This window comes from Lygodium microphyllum, chromosome 25 (assembly GCF_053477565.2).
Source record: "Lygodium microphyllum isolate KBCC chromosome 25, Lygodium_microphyllum_v1.1.10, whole genome shotgun sequence".
NCBI lineage: Eukaryota > Viridiplantae > Streptophyta > Polypodiopsida > Schizaeales > Lygodiaceae > Lygodium > Lygodium microphyllum.
This window is the reverse complement of record NC_141159.1, coordinates 103,992,779-104,010,199: the sequence shown is the minus strand read 5'-3', so window position 1 is coordinate 104,010,199 and position 17,421 is coordinate 103,992,779. Positions and strand designations below refer to the sequence as shown.

At 42.9% G+C, this 17,421-nt stretch overlaps 1 protein-coding gene across 5 annotated transcripts in view; it reads right to left on the bottom strand.

Moving 5' to 3' along the window:
* The window catches only part of LOC148014580 (uncharacterized), an 84,200-nt gene that overhangs the window by 48,654 nt on the left and 18,125 nt on the right, over nucleotides 1-17,421 (bottom strand). For all 5 annotated transcript variants that reach the window (XM_087666405.1, XM_087666407.1, XM_087666404.1 and 2 more), the window contains 3 exons: nucleotides 12,416-12,453; nucleotides 12,185-12,292; nucleotides 12,000-12,080 (listed from right to left, as the gene is read on the bottom strand). In XM_087666405.1, the coding sequence (XP_087522531.1) occupies nucleotides 12,000-12,080; nucleotides 12,185-12,292; nucleotides 12,416-12,453 (227 nt within the window). The remainder of the gene's footprint in view (nucleotides 1-11,999; nucleotides 12,081-12,184; nucleotides 12,293-12,415; nucleotides 12,454-17,421) is intronic.

Here is a 17,421-nt window from a genome sequence, read left to right as displayed (position 1 = left end):
TTGATAAAATCAAAGTGCCCATTGAAATTCAGCTCATGTGGCAAATGAGGTATGACCTTCTGATTGGCACAAATATCCTACAGTATCTTGTTCCATACACCTTCTGGTCCACTAAATTTGGCATCACCTATCGAAACCGAAAGGCAGAACTTCCTCTACTCCCTCGGATTGGTAGAACAATCTACTCAATCACCGAGACCACTGGCCAAGGCAAAACAGTTGCCAGAGAATTCTGGATACAGCAAGAAATGAAAAAGCATAAAGATCAAATCACACATGAAGAACAGACTTCAACAGTTCATGCATGAAGACCCCATGATGTACAAGGAGAAACGACAAAAATATGCTATTTCTCTATCCATTCAGCCAAATGCTATCCCCACAAAAGCTGTGCACCAAGACATGAAAGAAGAAGATTTAATGCTCTGCAAAGAAGAAATACAATCCCTATTGGAAAAAGGATTGATCGAACCAACAACTTCCCCTTGGGCTTGTCAAGCATTCTATGTCAATAAGCATTCATAGCAGAAACGAGACAAGAAGAAAATGGTTATCAATTATAAACCTCTGAACAAGTATCTCATAGGTCATGGTCATCCTATTCCTTTGAAGGACCTACTGCTAAAAAGAATCAAAAAGGCTAATGTTTTTAGCAAGTTTGATCTCAAATCTGGCTTTTGGCAATTGCCCTTAAAAAAGGAAGAAATGTATAAAATAGCTTTCTGTGTTCCCCCATGGACACCACCAATGGACAGTTCTTTCCTTCGGCATTAAGGTTGCACCCACTAAATTTCAGGAGTGGACTGATGCAATCTTTGGGAATTTTCCTTTTTGTCTAACATACATACATGATATTCTAGTATTTTCTGAAACTATTCAAGAACATCTAGATCATCTATCTCAGGTTGCCACTGCAATTGAAGCCGCCAGAATGATTCTATCACCAACCAAGTCCCTCATGTTCCAATCTTCCATTGATTTTCTTGGTATTGAAATTTCTCAGGGACAAATCAGACTTCAAGACCATGTCTTGAAAAAACTTGTGGATATGTCAAATAGCTTAAACTCAGTAAAACAATTACAGCAATTTCTAGGTTGCTTAAATTGGGTAAATTCCTTTGCATCCAACATTGCCACATATACGAAGGACCTATATCCCCTATTGAGGAAAGATAAGTTCCAATGGGAACACACTGCCAATCCCTACAATGTCACATTCATTATTGTCGCCCAAGTGGACAACACCATGTCTACCACCACTAGTCAAAAAACCACTCACGGTGTGGTGTTACATGGAATGAAGCACCCGAACCAAGAATCCAAGTGTGCATGTCATCATCAAAATCTCAATGATTGTGCACTAAACGAAGAAGCAAAGAATACATCACAACCACTGTCACTCTTGTGACTAACTACATTGACTTCTTCTATCTTAACACTGCTCTTCTTTGCATGTTGGCTATCCTTTTTCTCATCCTTGCTATCATCAATGCTTTTGTCCTTGCCCTTCTCTTTCTTCCACTTAAAGCAATCCCGCTTAAAATGCCCTTTCTTGCCACAATGATGGCACTCTACATTTTTCCCACGAGACTTGTTGCGTGCTTTGTTTTCAGAATTACCCTTTTGCTCGGATCTGTCTCTAGTATGTAGTGCATTGGAAGACTTGTTTGCTGAATTATTTTGCCTATTTAGCTCTTCCATGAGTGAAGAGCTCTCCACGTCTGAATATAACAGCATGGCATTTGAGTTACCCATTGTTGTCGCAAGATAAGGAAATTATAGAGTAAAATGAAGATTGAACGAGCGAATTGCCCTAAGGACTAGCGTCAGAAATCTGGGAATTGATCTGATCATAAATGTTAGTTGGACCAGCAAACAGCTATAAAACTGGCTTCAGGAAAAGATGCCACTTGGGCAGCCCAAAAAAAATGACTTGCATCCCCATGATATTTGGACAGGTGGTGCTATGCCTGGCTGGACATACACATGCAAAAATGTCCAGGATAGACAGTGCCACAGCTCCAATCGTCTCCATCTGACTCAGACAAGACTCACAACAAGAAAATAACATATAGAAAAGACATTTTTCAAAACATGACTGCCAGCACCCTCTCTCATGTCAGCACTCATTGCATTTCTGCTGGTCATCTCCTATTTGTGAGCCCTCACCACAATCTGAAAGGAACTTTGGGCAGTCTAACTTTGTCATTTTCCATTGCATTTTCAGATTGATTCACACAATACCTTGCAATCATTATGCCAGCATTAATCATGCATTTTAGGGCATTTTCCAAGCAGCACTTGATGGTCTTCTGCTGACCTGCATGTCAGCCCTTATGGACAGTAAGTCCACCCACTTGGGCAGCAGCCAGCCAGATTTTGTGGTGGCTGCCTTAAAAAGCAGCCATCAGCCATCGCACTTGCTGCCCCATCCATTCTCAACATTGCCTTCTTCGTCTCAGGATATAGTATTTCATGGCACTAGGGGGGTCCATGGTGGTGACATGGGGGGCTGTAGCTTGGGCAACAGACAGAGGTCCAGCGTGCAGCTATGACGACGTTCAAGGGAGCACTTCTTTTCTCATCATTGGACAGCGTCTGAGTAGGATCCCTACCCCAGACTACTCACAGACACAATGGACTCAGGGGCGTCATCATAGATGGGAGCTGATTTCCAGCATTATAGCTTCGTTCATATGGACTGCAAGATGTAATCAGGTCATTGATCTTCATGATATATCCACTGTAGTTGTCGAGTCTGTGCGTGAGCTGAGCTGAGAGTGAAGGTGCAGCAGTAGAGTGAGTGGGTGAGCACGACACAATGGGTATTCGATACAATGACAAGTGTACCACATTTTAGGTTTTGAATATATATAAAGTACAAGGTGTAAGGGTGTGTTCAAACTTCACACCCAAACACAATAAAAGGCACGGTGAGCCTTTATTCCCAACAACCTCCCACCTAAAGGCAACGTGCCTGAAGGTAGAGGAAAGAATCAGCTAAGTGTATGTATGTACAAAGCTGAAAGACACATATACTATCCAACCCCCATCATCTAGCGGCAATGAGCAAACCGCTCGACTGGAAGACTTTTCGTGAGAAGGTCTGCAGGACTATCATCTGTATGTACCTTGACAAGCTCAATGCCTTTGCTGTCAAGTACATCCCTGATGAAGTGATACTTCACCTGTATGTGCTTTGTCTTTGCGTGAAAGACAGGATTTCGTGCTAGCATGATAGTACTCTGACTATCACAATGGAGGATAGGAACCTCTGTAATCCCAAGCTCTCTCACCAGACGTGAAAGCCATAAAGCCTCTTTGCATGCCTCTGTGGCAGCCACATATTCTACCTCTGTAGTAGACAGTGCAACACACTTTTGCAGCCTAGATATCCAAGAGATTGCTCCTCCTATGAACATAAACACATATCCTGAAGTAGACTTTCTACAGTCAGGATGGCCAGCATAGTCTACATCCGTGAAACCAACAACAGATGACTTCTGCTTACCAAAGCAGATACACAAATCCTTTGTGCCCTTAAGGTATCTCATGATACTCTTCACTGCTTCCCACTCCTTTTTGCCACGATATGCCATGTATCTGCTAACTACTCCCACCGCAAATGCAATGTCAGGACATGTAGCAACCATAGCATACATCAAGCTACCAACAGCTGAAGTATAAGGTATCTTGGCCATTTCAGCCTTACCATCATCTGATGTAGGGCTGTCGTCTGTACTAAGTTTCACATATGAAGGCAATGGTACACTAATAGCTTTCCCCCCCTCCATATTAAAAAGTTGCAGAACTTTCGTAATATACTTCCGTTGTGACAGATAAAGAAAACTTTTTTATTTGTCTCTGAGTATACGCATGCCAAGAATGTGATTTGCCTCACCAAGATCTTTCATATCAAAGCTATTGTGTAGACTCTATTTTAAGGAGTCCAAGGCATGAACATCCTTGCCTGCAATTAGCATGTCATCCACATATAAAACCAGGAGAATAAGGCTGCCATCTACTACGTTCTTCGTATATAAGCAATGATCAACTTGAGAACGATGAAATCCCTGAGATTGCATGAATGTATCAAATTTGTGATACCATTCACATGGTGCCTGCTTCAGCCCATACGGACTTTTGTTGAGTTTACATACCATGTGCTCTTTTTCCTTTGCAACAAAACCGTCAGGCTGCTACATATAGATTTCCTCACGTAAGGCGGTTTTTACATCCATCGATATGAGTTTCATATCCTCAGATACAACCAAGCCCAAGATGGTTCGCAAAGTAGTCATTTTGACTACAGAAGAAAAGATTTCATCAAAATCAATTCCATGTTCTTGCTTGTATCCTTAAGCAACCAACCATACCTTACACTTGGGCAAAGAACCAAAAGTGACTTTCATTTTGTAAACCCATTTACAGGGTAGCACTTTTTGTCCTTTTGGCAAAAGTATCAAATCCCAAGTGCCATTCTTCATGAGAGATTCCATCTCTGATAGCATTGCTTTTTGCCATTTCTTACTATCTTGTCTGTCCATTGCTTCTTGGAAGCACGACGGTTCACCACAATCTGTTAACATGACATAATCAACCACATAGTTTACTCTAGGAATAAATCTATTTGACTGTTTTTGCACTCTAGTCGACCTACAAACCCAGTGGTCAATATTTGCTGGCTGTTCAGCCTGTAAATCTGCATTAACAGCTTGTTGCTCTGCAGGTACAGCTTGCTGTATAACTGGTTCAAGTTGTTCCAGATGCACATGTTCTTGTTAGATCTATGGGACATCATGGGCAAGATCTTGTTGATCATTTATAGCATCATTCCCTACATTTTCAGGGACATTTGCAGCAAGTATTTACTGCTATCTAATGGGCATTCTTTGATGTCCTATTGGTATATCCTCCCGAAATACAACCCTTCGGACCTCCTATGTTCTTTCGGACTGTTTGTGCATGTGATCTTCCCAGAAGATGACATCATTGCTGCGTACCACTTTTCTTTTCTTGGGATCCCATAATCTATACCCCATTTCACCTTCATCACCATATCCTAGGAAAATACATTCACATGACTTTGACTCAAGTTTGCCGCGTTCTTCCTTAAATATGTGCACAAATGCCACGCAACTAGATACTTTCAAGTGTGCATACGAAGGTGGCTTGCCCGACCACACTTCTTGGGGAACTCCCTCCCCCCCCCCAAAAGACCTATTTGGTGACCAATTAATCGCATGTACGGCTGTCATAACAGCCTCTGCCCAAAAACCATGGGGTAAAGCAACATGTGACAGCATTGTACGGACCTTGTCTTGAATGATCCGATTCATACACTCTATAATACCGTTTTAGGGCGGATTATGAGAAGCAGTAAGCTCCCTCTTAATCCCTTTGCTATCACAAAAGTCTTGAAAGGCTTTGGACACATATTCCCCACCATTGTCAAAGTGAAGGCATTTTAACGTCTTGCTAGTCTAATTTTCAGTAAGTGCCATGAATGTTTTAAATTTATCCAAGGCCTCGTCTTTGCAACGGATTAGTAAACCCAAACTTTGCCAGTGGCATCATAACAAAGGTAATAAAATACTTATTCCCCCCTAGAGATAATCATGGCATTTAACATACATTTGAATGTACTAACTCTAAGGGTGAAGACTTTAGAGAAAGAGATTTTTTGTGTGACGTTTGAGCATGTTTACCATAAATACAATGATCACACTGTTCAAAATCAGCATACCTCAAAGACGGCAAATAACCCAAACAAGAGAGCACTTTCATTCCAAATTGACTCATGTGTCCCAACTCGCTATGCCACAAAGAAACACTTGCCTGCTTAGTTATGGTGACAACATGGTCACGCACACTAGATACATGTAGAGGATACAGAGTATCACTTTTGGACCCCTTAGCAACAATGCGAGAGCCCTTACATATTTTCCATTTGCTATCCCCAAAGATGGTGTGATAGCCTTCATCATCTAGTTGCCTTGTGCTTATCAAGCTCTTCTTGAGTTGAGGTACATGTCTCACATTATGCAAAACAAACACGGAGCCATGCTGAAATTCCAATTTCACATTGCCAATGCTTGCAATTTTACATGCATAGTTATCCCCCAAGTGGACAACACCACATACTGCACAATTGTAGTCAGAGAACCACTCATGATGTGGTGTGACATGAAATGACGCACCTGAATCAAGTATCCAAGTGTGAATATCATCCTCAGAATCTGCAATCAATGCATATGCATCCAAAGAAGAAGCTAAAAGTACATCACCGTCACTGTCATTATCATGAGTGACTACATTAACCTCTTCTATTTTCACATTGCTCTTTTTGGCGTGCTGGTTGTCCTTGTTTTCAGCCTCGTTGGCTTTATTGTTTTTGTGTTTGCCCTTCTTTTTCTTTAGCTGAAAACAATCCCTTTTGTAGTGCCCCTTTTTGCCACAATGATAGGCACTCCACATTCTTTCCACAAGATTTGTTGCGTGCTCTACTTTTAGAACTTCTCTTATGCTGAAATCTACCTCTAGTGTCTAATGCATTTGAAGACTTGTTTGCTAAGCTATTCTGCCTATTGAGTTCTTCCATCAGCAAAGAACTCTCCACATCAGAGTATAACAGCTGAGCATTCGAATTACTCAAAGCTGTCCTGAAAGTATCCCAACTTTCAGGTAGAGTGCATAGAAAGAAGGTAGCTTTGAACTCTTCATCAATATGAAAATTCAAAGCAATTAGCTGATTGAAAATTGAGTTAAACTCATTCAAATGTACAGATATGGCTCGTACAAAAGTCCATCAGTTTTTTCAGCCGATAAACCTTGCTGGCTGCACTTTTCTGAGCATACAATTCTTCAAGTCCTTGCCACATTGCATATATTGAATTCAGCTTCTCAATGTTGAAGAGCAAGTTGACTGACACTGAGAGCTCAATGGTAGAGCAAGCAAGCTCATCCAAGTCATACCACTCGTCTTGTTCCATGTCTGTTGATTTGATTCCCTTTGTTTTGATGGGCTTTACATGTTTCTTCTGCACCAAGACATTACAGCATTGTTTCTGCCAAATTGCAAAATTATGGGCACCCTCAAGCTTCATGTGCAAAAGATTACTGCAATCACTGTTTCCAACCATAATTTGCAGTCCCAATTTGACTAGCCAGTCACCAAAGGCAAGCCCAAATATGACACAAGTGACCACACTGCACAAGAGTACCAACCAACAATGAAAATCCCAGGATTGCAGATATTTTCAGATCTGCAAATGAATTTTCAGAATTAAAAAATGTCGTTTGCTGCACTCCTCAAGCAATTTCTGACACAATTAGAGACCAAGCCAACAGTTACATGTGAAATCCCCAAAATTTCACTGCAATTTCTGCTCCAAAGGCATGTTCGGTGACCCAAATTTGACAATTTGGGTCAAAAGCCCCAAATTTTTAAGAGGATAATCTATTTAAATTGCATCAATTCAAGTGCCCAAGAGCATATACCAAGCAATTCTTGCACAAATTGATGAAATTCTGCAAAAGCCCCAAATTTTTCGGGTCCGCTGTGCACAAATTTCACTGAAATTGAAGAAATTTCACTGAAATATGAAAAGGCTCAAAATTTCACGGGCAATTGCTTGTGCATATGAACGCCCGGCAAAGGGGAGAAGAAAAAATTTCAGGAATTTCACAAAATTTTGACGAAAAAGAAGACGTCCGTCCGACGTGTTGACCTATCCTAGAGTCGTCAACGCCTGCTCGCATGTGCTGTCAATGCCTACCTGCATGTCCCATCAGCACGTCACGTCAGCATTGTTTGTCCCGTCTGCCTGTTTTGCCAAGTTGCAGCATGTCCGTCCCGTCTGGGGAGTGCTTGTCTGCACATGAGCCTGCCTGCGACTTGTCTATCACACCTGCCTATCCAACCGACTTGTGACTTGTCTGTCACATGCCCTGACAACGCACGCCCTAACTATCACTCATCACCTCAAGCGTGTCACCTCACGCCTATCACCTATTCTGATACCAGTTTGTAGCTGTGGAGTCTGTGCATGAGCTAAGCTGAGAGTGAAGGTGCAGAGAGTTGAAAGAGCAGCAGAGTGAGTGGGCGAGCACGACACAATGGGTATTCAGTACAATGACGAATGTACCACATTTTAGGTTTTGAATATATATATAAAGTACAAAGTGTAAGGGTGCGTTCACACTCGAACACGGTAAAAGGCACAGTGAGCCTTTATTCCCAACATCCACTGGGGAGTCTTTATCAAGGATTTGGACAAAGATAGTACAGATGCTCCATAGGGGATGGGAGAGGATGCAAGGCAGCTCTGAGAGGACAAGGAAGAAAAGAGAGGCTTTCTTGGAGATTTGGGATTCGGAAACCTTCTTTCATACTATCCCTCAGATGATCTGGAATTTTAGCCCACCAAATTTGTTATTCACACAACCATTGTTTTTTTTATGTACTTAGTCACTCTTCACATAGTTCCTTGTCCTTTGTATCTACCTTGGGGGACTATTCTCCAAGGTGTTATTAATAGAGCTCTCTTTTCTTGGGGTTAAAAAAAAAGATGAGCTTAAGACAGCTATCTATCTCAAATTCCACCACCATGAAGGACCACACCGACAAGATGGAGGAGATCCAGAATGATTTAGTATCCCTTAGGAAGACTACCTAGTCAAACAACACGGTTGTGACATAGTCATATCTCCCCTCACTCAATTACAATGTTCTCACCAACCTCCTCACATCATGTCCACAAGATATCATCCTTGGTAGGACTTAGTGCCGATGATTCTAGAGCAAGATACACATCATAAGGAAACAAGTTTAAGTGGAGCACGATGCATATCATCCTTGGTTGGAGTTAGTGCCGATGATTCTAGAGCAAGATGCACATCATGAGGAGACAAGTTCAAGTGAAGCAAGTGTCATTACTCATGCTTTTACAACTGGCACATCAAAGAATGGATAAAAGAGTGCCAAATTTCAGTCCCTAAGCTTATTTGTACCATGTTCTAGCTCTAGTAACAAATATTCTTTCTAGTAACAAAAATCTATTGTACAGGACCATGTTCTAGCTCTAGTTACAAATATTATTTCTACTAACAAGAATCTATTGTACAGGACTAGACATTGCCTCTTCTAAGGTAAGACCTTCCTATTTGCTTTACTATTTCATGTCACAAGTTCAGCCACCCTTGACTTAAAGGGAGGTTGGTTAGTTATTTACCATCCTCTGTGTGAATGTACTCTAAGAGACTTAAGTGTGCGTGGGTGTGCACCTCCTATGCCACCTAACCATCCAACATTAAATGAGGTCAAGGGTATTGGTGTAAACATGGATCTATTTAACTAAGGCCTATCTCATGTATATTGAATCAAAAATCTATCCTAAATGTTCTTTTGTGCAGTACTGTAGCCTTTCTCTTTCCTTTCTACCTCTCTCTCTCTCTTCTTTAGTTAGATAGCAAACATGTTATTATGTGTCTTGTTTCATTGTGAGCCTCAATCTTAATCAAATGAGGACGTTAGGAGCTCTGATACTAGCATAGTCTACCTATTGGAGATCAATGCTTCACCCTTCATATAACTATGTAGGAAATTGCTAACTCTACCTTTATGAGCCCCCCACATGAGGAGAAGGCATTTATGCAGAGCACATTTATCTAGTAGGTCTTAATTTCAAGATCAGATGGTGACCAAGTGTAGCCAAATAGCTTCACGACACTCAAGAGGAGAGGGAGAGATCCCTTCCGTGGAGAGAGGTGGATTTACACAGATACTTGCTAGCTATCAAGGGAGGCAGGAGGGAGTGAGGAAGAGCTTGGTACCAATTTTGATGATTCCCTTGACTCCTTCGAGTTTCCCTCTCTTCATGAGGCTACAAAGAGATGAGATAGGACAGAATAGACACTAGGCGGCATAAGAGTCAAGCGCGGGTTGTGGAGCCACATGGATCTAAGAGACCTAGATGCTCTCCATGAGGATTCTCTCATGGAACATTTGGGCTTTGGTGGATGAGTATTTGGACAAGGATGAAGCCGCATGAGATAGGATCTTTGTAGAGATTGGTTGAAAGATCGATGGATTTCCTCATCTTTTGAAAGAGAGGATTTCTTAGTGTAATAGGAAGTTGCTACTAGTATAGAGCTTCACATATTGGGCCCCTTGTGAGACAAACGATAGACAAGGGTTTGCACATTGTCAACTTGGCTACATGCACGTGTAGAGTCATTCCTACACTTCGTCCTTATTTGGAGGACTTGTCATAGGGGGGCTTTCCCCACCAAAGGGGACATACAAAGGGGAGAGAAGCCCCCCTCTACAAGGGTCCAGGTGGGGCAATCCCTCCTAGAAAAAAGGGCCATTATACCATCCATGATTCATAGACCTACCAAATTATACACATTTAGTGGTCAATTTTGGTTGCATGCTCAAAAAAAGTATTTAGCTAAATTGTGGAGATGTGAGGCTCGAGTACAACACTTTATTTAGTGTATCAGTTTGTGGCTCATTTTACAAGCCTCAACCACACTTTCTTGCACATGCAGCCTTTGCTCTCTCCTGTTTTCTATGTGCTATCGAAGCTTCCAAACAGAAGGGCAAGGCTGGGAAGTATCAGCTATCATTGTAATCATCTGCCATTGTAACATCCTCTTGGTTGTAACTCATTTGTGCTTGGCATATTGCTGTTGCACTCACGATATATAAACTCTCCTACATTTTGTGTCATTTGTGTGTAATGTTTAGGTAGTGTTCTCTCTTTTAACTTATGCTTTGCATTTGAATCTAACAGCCTACTTATGTAACAACAAAATTCAAGAAGCTGATTTCAACCTGTGGCATCAAGTCTTCGTCTAGAACTGCGATGTGCTCAATAATTGACATAACTGTGTGAAGAAGACAAAAACAGAAAATTTGGAGTCCACCGAACTTTGCCTCTTCACCAAAGCAGCAACAATGCAGAAATGTGCAGATGACCACAGGCGTGTGTCTGATGCTTGGTGCTTTATGGCTGAAAAGCAATGACATGGCAGAAATGTGCAGATAATATTGCGAGCCAGTTAAGAAAAGCCAAAACATATTCCTAGATTTCTGCAAATCTAAAACTAAAAGAAACCCTTCACCCCTCAAGTGCAAAAGAAACTACAAAGCAATTTTGTTGGAATTGGTAATCGAAGATGGCGAAGGAACTTCTAATCAAATCTTAGGAAATCTTAATTGGAGTAGATTCCCATAGGATCAGGCTTCTTCTGCTCCTGGACTACCCACACAGTTCAAGAGAAATTAAGTTGCTATTACATTTGGGATTCAGGCTGATGCATGTGTCAAGAAAAATATGTTGTTAGCTGCCATTTTGAGCAATCTGTGTACTTATGAGGCCCTAGACATACAGAACACAATCCTTCCTTGTTTTTCTGTTTCCTCATGCTGAAGTGCCTGAAATTCTGGATTGCTTGTTGTATGCCATTAGTAATCCACATTAAGTGAGCAAAATATCTAAACAACTCTTCAGATTGAATTATCACACCTAGTACATACGGCAAATATGCTTGCTTTAAAGGAAAAGATTTCGGATTTAGAAAAACTTACATATATCTCATTCATCATCTAGGGTAAGAAGAAAGAGCAGTCTACATAGGCTTGCACCACAAAATTTGAAAATTTCCAGTAACCTGAGACCAGAATCTTCCTATTTTGTTAGCTAAGGTATCTGTGTAGCTATGGCATAAAGGCACTAAGAGAGCCAGACATACACACATGAACAATTAAGTGCTCTTTTCATGCCTAATGTACCCTTACTCATTTTTAACAGTAGATGATCTATAACCTAAAAATTTTCCATAATTCAATATACCACACCCTTGCAATCTTTGAAGCCATGGGTTTCTTCATTTAAAACAACATGAATCTAGCATTGTTCTCCTTAGCTTAAGAGATTACAAAGAAGCACCAAGCCATGGAAATGCAACAGCAATAAAATCCAACCAAACACCTTGGCTCTTTCTTGTGCTGAAATGGACTCTAGAGATCTTGGTGGTCTTTGTGGAACATTAGCCATAGATTCAGGTATCTCCTGTGGCAGATCAACAATGGACTGTGTGTGACAACATGTCATGAAAATTAAACGAAACAAACATACGTTAAACAAGTCAATTTAGTCATTTGCCCAAGGGAAACCTGTGGTAAGATCCGCCGACATCTTGTCAAATTGTCTAAAGGTCGAACTCTTGCATTTGGAGGAGTCAAATCCTTTGCATACAATGCCTCAAGAGCATTGAATTCTGGCTACCAAGCACCATAGCAAATCAGGCCAGCACAGCAAAAATTATACATTTTCCCAATTACCACTTTACCTTGCATCAAAACTTAGATCTCTGCCATAATCATTGGCTGAATTTTTATACTCACAGAAAAGAAGTTGAGAGAATCCCAGTTTCGGCCAGAATCTGCCAACATGATGTACTTTAACACACACACAAACACACATTCTCTCTCTCTCTCTCTCTCTCTCTCTCTCTCTCTCTCTCTCTCTCTCTCTGCAATGGGTTGTTTATATTAATTACAAAAAAGGTGCAGGACCACAGGATTACAAAGTTCAGAGTGGCTCTCGGCCATCATGTATAAACCAATTACAATGGATTCAACAAACACATAAGGACGAGTGTGCAAAAGGCACCCTCGGACTCAATAGACACAAGATCAAGAGTGTTGACGAGATTTTGCCGCATGGGCCTGGGCCTTCACTGCCAATATCTCCAATACACCATTTTCAAAGAAGTCTCCTAGCACTGCAAAAGGATTGGGCCTCTACGGATTGGCCCTTGAGGAGGAAGGTCCATCTACAGGGTGGGAGGTAGAACCTAAGTACTTGCAATCCCACGGAGTAATCACTCAACCATCCACATCAAAGGCCAATAGGGCTGGTGGATCGCATGCAAGCTATTGTTGTTGCTGCTCTTTGGGGGGCTGCAGATCCTTGGGAGTAGTAGAGACAGAAGTTGTCAGCACATCTCGATAACACGAATAAGTGCAAAGAGGGTTGGTCCAATGATGAAGAAGGGCCAACACATGCTGCACACACAGAAGTCTCCTTGGCTTTTCCTTTGTTGTGCCGGGCTTCCGTCCACCCTTGTGTTCCAAGATCTGAAGGAGGAGCTGGTTTTTTTAATGTTGCTCAGCAAGACGGGGCACATTTTGCTCTTTATCAATAGGCTTGTCTACCAAGGTAGTCTTTCTATTTTGGACACTTTGTGAAGAAGTGACCCAACTAACCACAAGAGAAGCAGTGTCCAGCGAAAGTACCCCACTTGAGGCAAATCCAAAGAGGCCGCATACCATTGCAATTGAAGCACAACCAATTGGACCTCTTTCTGGCTCTATTCCAAAGCATGCACATCCTGTTTCTGTTGGCTGCCTTCAGACTAGGGGGCACCAACACATGGCTGATAGCAACCATAGCATCCTTGAGGAGGGTCCAATAGAGAGCCAGGCATCGCTCCACTTCCACCCATACCAGACATGCTTGCTTGAGCATACATTGGAAATCCACCATTGAACGCCGAGAAACAATATGCACCAACTATTTATCAAAAAAGAGAGGATATTGATGGAAAAGAAAATCCTGAGCTGAGGGAGAGCAAAGCACAACATCATAGAAGCCACACGGACCAGCAAAAATCTCCTCCACACCATCAATCTGAAGAAGAGACACCAACCACTAATGAATCCGATGATGACAAGGATCTAGCTTGTAAAGAAGAGAATAATACCTCGCTCATGAAAGGCAGAAAAGGAGCAAAGAACCTTGTGGGTATTCACCTATGCATCCAAAATCCCTTCCTTCGTACAAGCAAGAATCTCTCGATGATTATGCTAAACATACTCCTGTTGAGAAACCCTTTACCCATAATTTGCATTTTTGTGTTTCTGTGTTTTGCGTTTAGGGTTTGCAGTCCCAAAAAGGGGCGCCATCCTAGACTAACTGTGCCTATTTATAGGCCACTCTCTCATTCATTCCTTACGGCTGATTCATTCAGTCCGTCACCTCTTCTCTCCAACCTCTCCACTACCCTCACACCCCTTCAGGAGGACATTGCGGTTCGTGGTGTGTGGCTGTCATCATCATCTTCCTTGTGCTATGGCACCCTTGTTCCCTTGTATCACATTCACTCCATGATTCAGAACTTCATCATTCCATTCATCAGAGTTTCATCTCTCTTCTCTTCTCTTCTCCATTGATCCCCACCCCTCCGGAGTACATGCGTCTTCCACCAGGCCCTCCTTGTGCCACCTCTCCTTTTTGGGCCACACAGATCGTTCTGCATCGGCTACCAGAGTATTATGCTCAAGGCAATGAGACGCATCCGATGCGCACTAAGTCCTTTCGAGCACATGGAAGATCGATTGGCGCTAGGACCTCCTGGAGATCGTTGCAATGCCAGCGGCAGTCTTCTCCCACTTATTTTCAGGTACAGTGGCTTCCACGACCTACGGATCTGTCGTCCGCTCCATCGAGAGACAGTGATTGTTTGATACCGTCTCCTTGTCAATTTGCTCCTTCGAGAGACAGTGACTGCTCGACTCCTTCCTCTTCTTCGGCTACCCAGTCTGTTCCACTAAGAGACAGCAGCTGTTGCCCACCTCTTACTCATTCTGAGCCCTACCCTTGCCCACCCTCGACTACTCAGGTTCGAGAGGCAACCTCTGGGAGCTCTTCGGCACCCCAAATACCTTCTTCGGCCCAACCGGCAACGCTTCCTTCGCCATTAGACATTTCGGAGTCTATGATCCATGAGTTTTTGAATTCCCTCTCTACTTTAGAGGGGGATTCAAAGGGGGATGTTATTTCTTTGCCCTTAGAGAGGGCATCTACTTCTTCTTCGACTTCAGCGGAGGCCGCTCCATCTCCCACCTCAGAGGGGGAACCTACTCCACATGAAGTTCTTCACCCATCCTCTACTTTCTTGGGGTGGCTATCTTCAACCAGTCATCTCTTCTACTAATACCCAGGATCTTCAGGTACCACCTAGATCGGGACCTCGGAGATTCAGCCGCAACTTGGTGATGAGGCCTTTGTATTCCTTCCAGCATGGATGCATGGAGCTAGTGGCTTCTCTCCCGAGGTTGTGTTTCGGGTTCTCCAATTCACTCTATCTACTCGTCTTTACTACAGGTTCCCTTTCTGATGGAAATCTTGGATCTTAGGGATCCTCTACATCTTCTTCCTCCTCTTCTCTTCTTGCCTCGGTCACTTGGTTAGCATGAAGCCACCTCCCGTGATCAAGTACGCACATATCCTTATGGTTCTCGGCACCACACAAAGTCTGACATTCCTCCTATACATTGCATGTTTTCATCATCTTTGTACTAGAGCACTTGGGCAAGTGAACAATTTTCCCACGAGGGACACTATCCAAGTGGCACCTACTACATGAGCATTCTTCAGCATGTAGCATTGCATCTCCACCTCACTCCTCTTGTTTTCCCTTTTTGGGCCTGAGAGGGGGTGTTGAGAAACCCTTCATCCGCAATTTGTGTTTTTGCGTTTCTGCATTTTGCGTTTAGGGTTTGCAGTCCCAAAAAGGGGCGCCATCCTAGACTAACTGTGCCTATTTATAGGCCACTCTCTCATCCATTCCTTACGGCTAATTCATTCAATCCGTCACCTCTTCTCTCCAGCCTCTCCACTACCCTCACACCCCTTCAGGAGGACATTGCGGTTCGTGGTGCGTGGCTGTCATCATCATCTTCCTTGTGCTATGGTACCCTTGTTCCCTTGTATCACATTCACTCCATGATTCAGAACTTCATCATTCCATTCATCAAAGTTTCTTCTCTCTCTTCTCTTCTCTTCTCTTCTCCATGTTTGCCGAGTTCACTCCGTGTTCCTCCCCGCAAACCCTACTGTCTTGCTGGTATGTCATCTTTTGAAAACTCCTCCAAAAGAGAGTTGGCAAACTCTAACAGCTACTCCCAATTTGGCTCTTGCAAATCTGGCAAAGGAGAGGGCACTTGTGCATATGAGCACAGTGGAAACTTGCCCCGATCAAGGGCCTCCGGGACAACAAAAAATTCATCATGCTTGCTATACTTGATAGAAGGCCAATCATCATGGAGTGACAAAGCCACCTCATCAATACAAGGGACCATATCTTCTTCAGCTACACCATCTTCAACATCCATGGCCGGTGAGTCTTCGGCCACGAGAAGCAAGTCAATGCAATCCATGAGTAGCATCAACCCCGAATAAAGAAGGCACAGCAATACCCTCCAAAAGGGCAAGGGCACAAAGCACAGCTAAGAACGGAGGCAGGGTACAGTCAATACTAAGCAAGGCAGTGGAGCTACCACGCAAATCAAGCACAATGCAAGGTACCTCTGTGTTGGGTAGGAGCCCTTGCCTCATGCAGCCATAAACAATAGGACAAGGCACGAGCCTTCAAACCGTGCAATAGGCAGCTAGTCACAAGCTCACAAGGTGGCTCCCTATGCAGATAGTGCAAATGCCCCACAGCTCTCTCTCTCTCTCTCTCTCTCTCTCTCTCTCTCTCTCTCTCTCTCTTCCCACACACACATATATGAGATGATGGCAGCAATGTGTGATGAATCCATACAACAAATCATAGTGGAGATGGCTAAGAAGGTGCAAGAATGGAAAAGCGAAATACGTGAGGATATTGCAGCATATTTCACCTCTTGGAAAACTGACATTTAAGTGTCTCTCCAAGAGAGAAATAGGGTAATTGAATAACTCCGACATGAGATCACAGAATATTGGAACCAGCTTGACCTCCTTAAGAGGGAGGAGAGGGAAATCATAGAAGCAATGCCCAACAATGAGTAAACTGAAATAGATGAGCTGAAGACACACATGACGAAGGAGATTAATACATAGGCGACCACAGTGAAACAAGCACAAGTGAAGGTGGTTGAAAACTCCAAATAGATTGAGGTAGCAAAGAAGACGCCAACAAAGAAGAAAGAGCTCGTAAATGCAGCACTTGAAGAGGAGAAGAGATAGAAAATTAGAGCCATGCACATCTGGGTGGTCAGATGGAAAGAGGGAGACAGCCCTCTAAAAGATGCCAAGAGCATATGTGGAAAAATGGGAGTGAAGAACCCCTTGACAGTGGAAAGCGCATGGCATGTAGGGAAGGATCTAGAAAGGGCCGGCCCCTTATCATCAAATTTGCTGATTTAGAGTCACAACGAGCCTCTCTCTCCAAAGGGAAGGCTCTCAAAGGAGAAAAAGTATAACTTGAGGATGATCTCCCACCCGCCCAAGTAGCCCATTGCAAGGAGTGCATGCCATAGATTATGGAGGCCCACAAAGCAGGTAAATAGGCAGTATGCAGAGACGGGCATATCATTATCACAAATAAGCGCCAATGACGAGGCACGGCCTATGAGACACA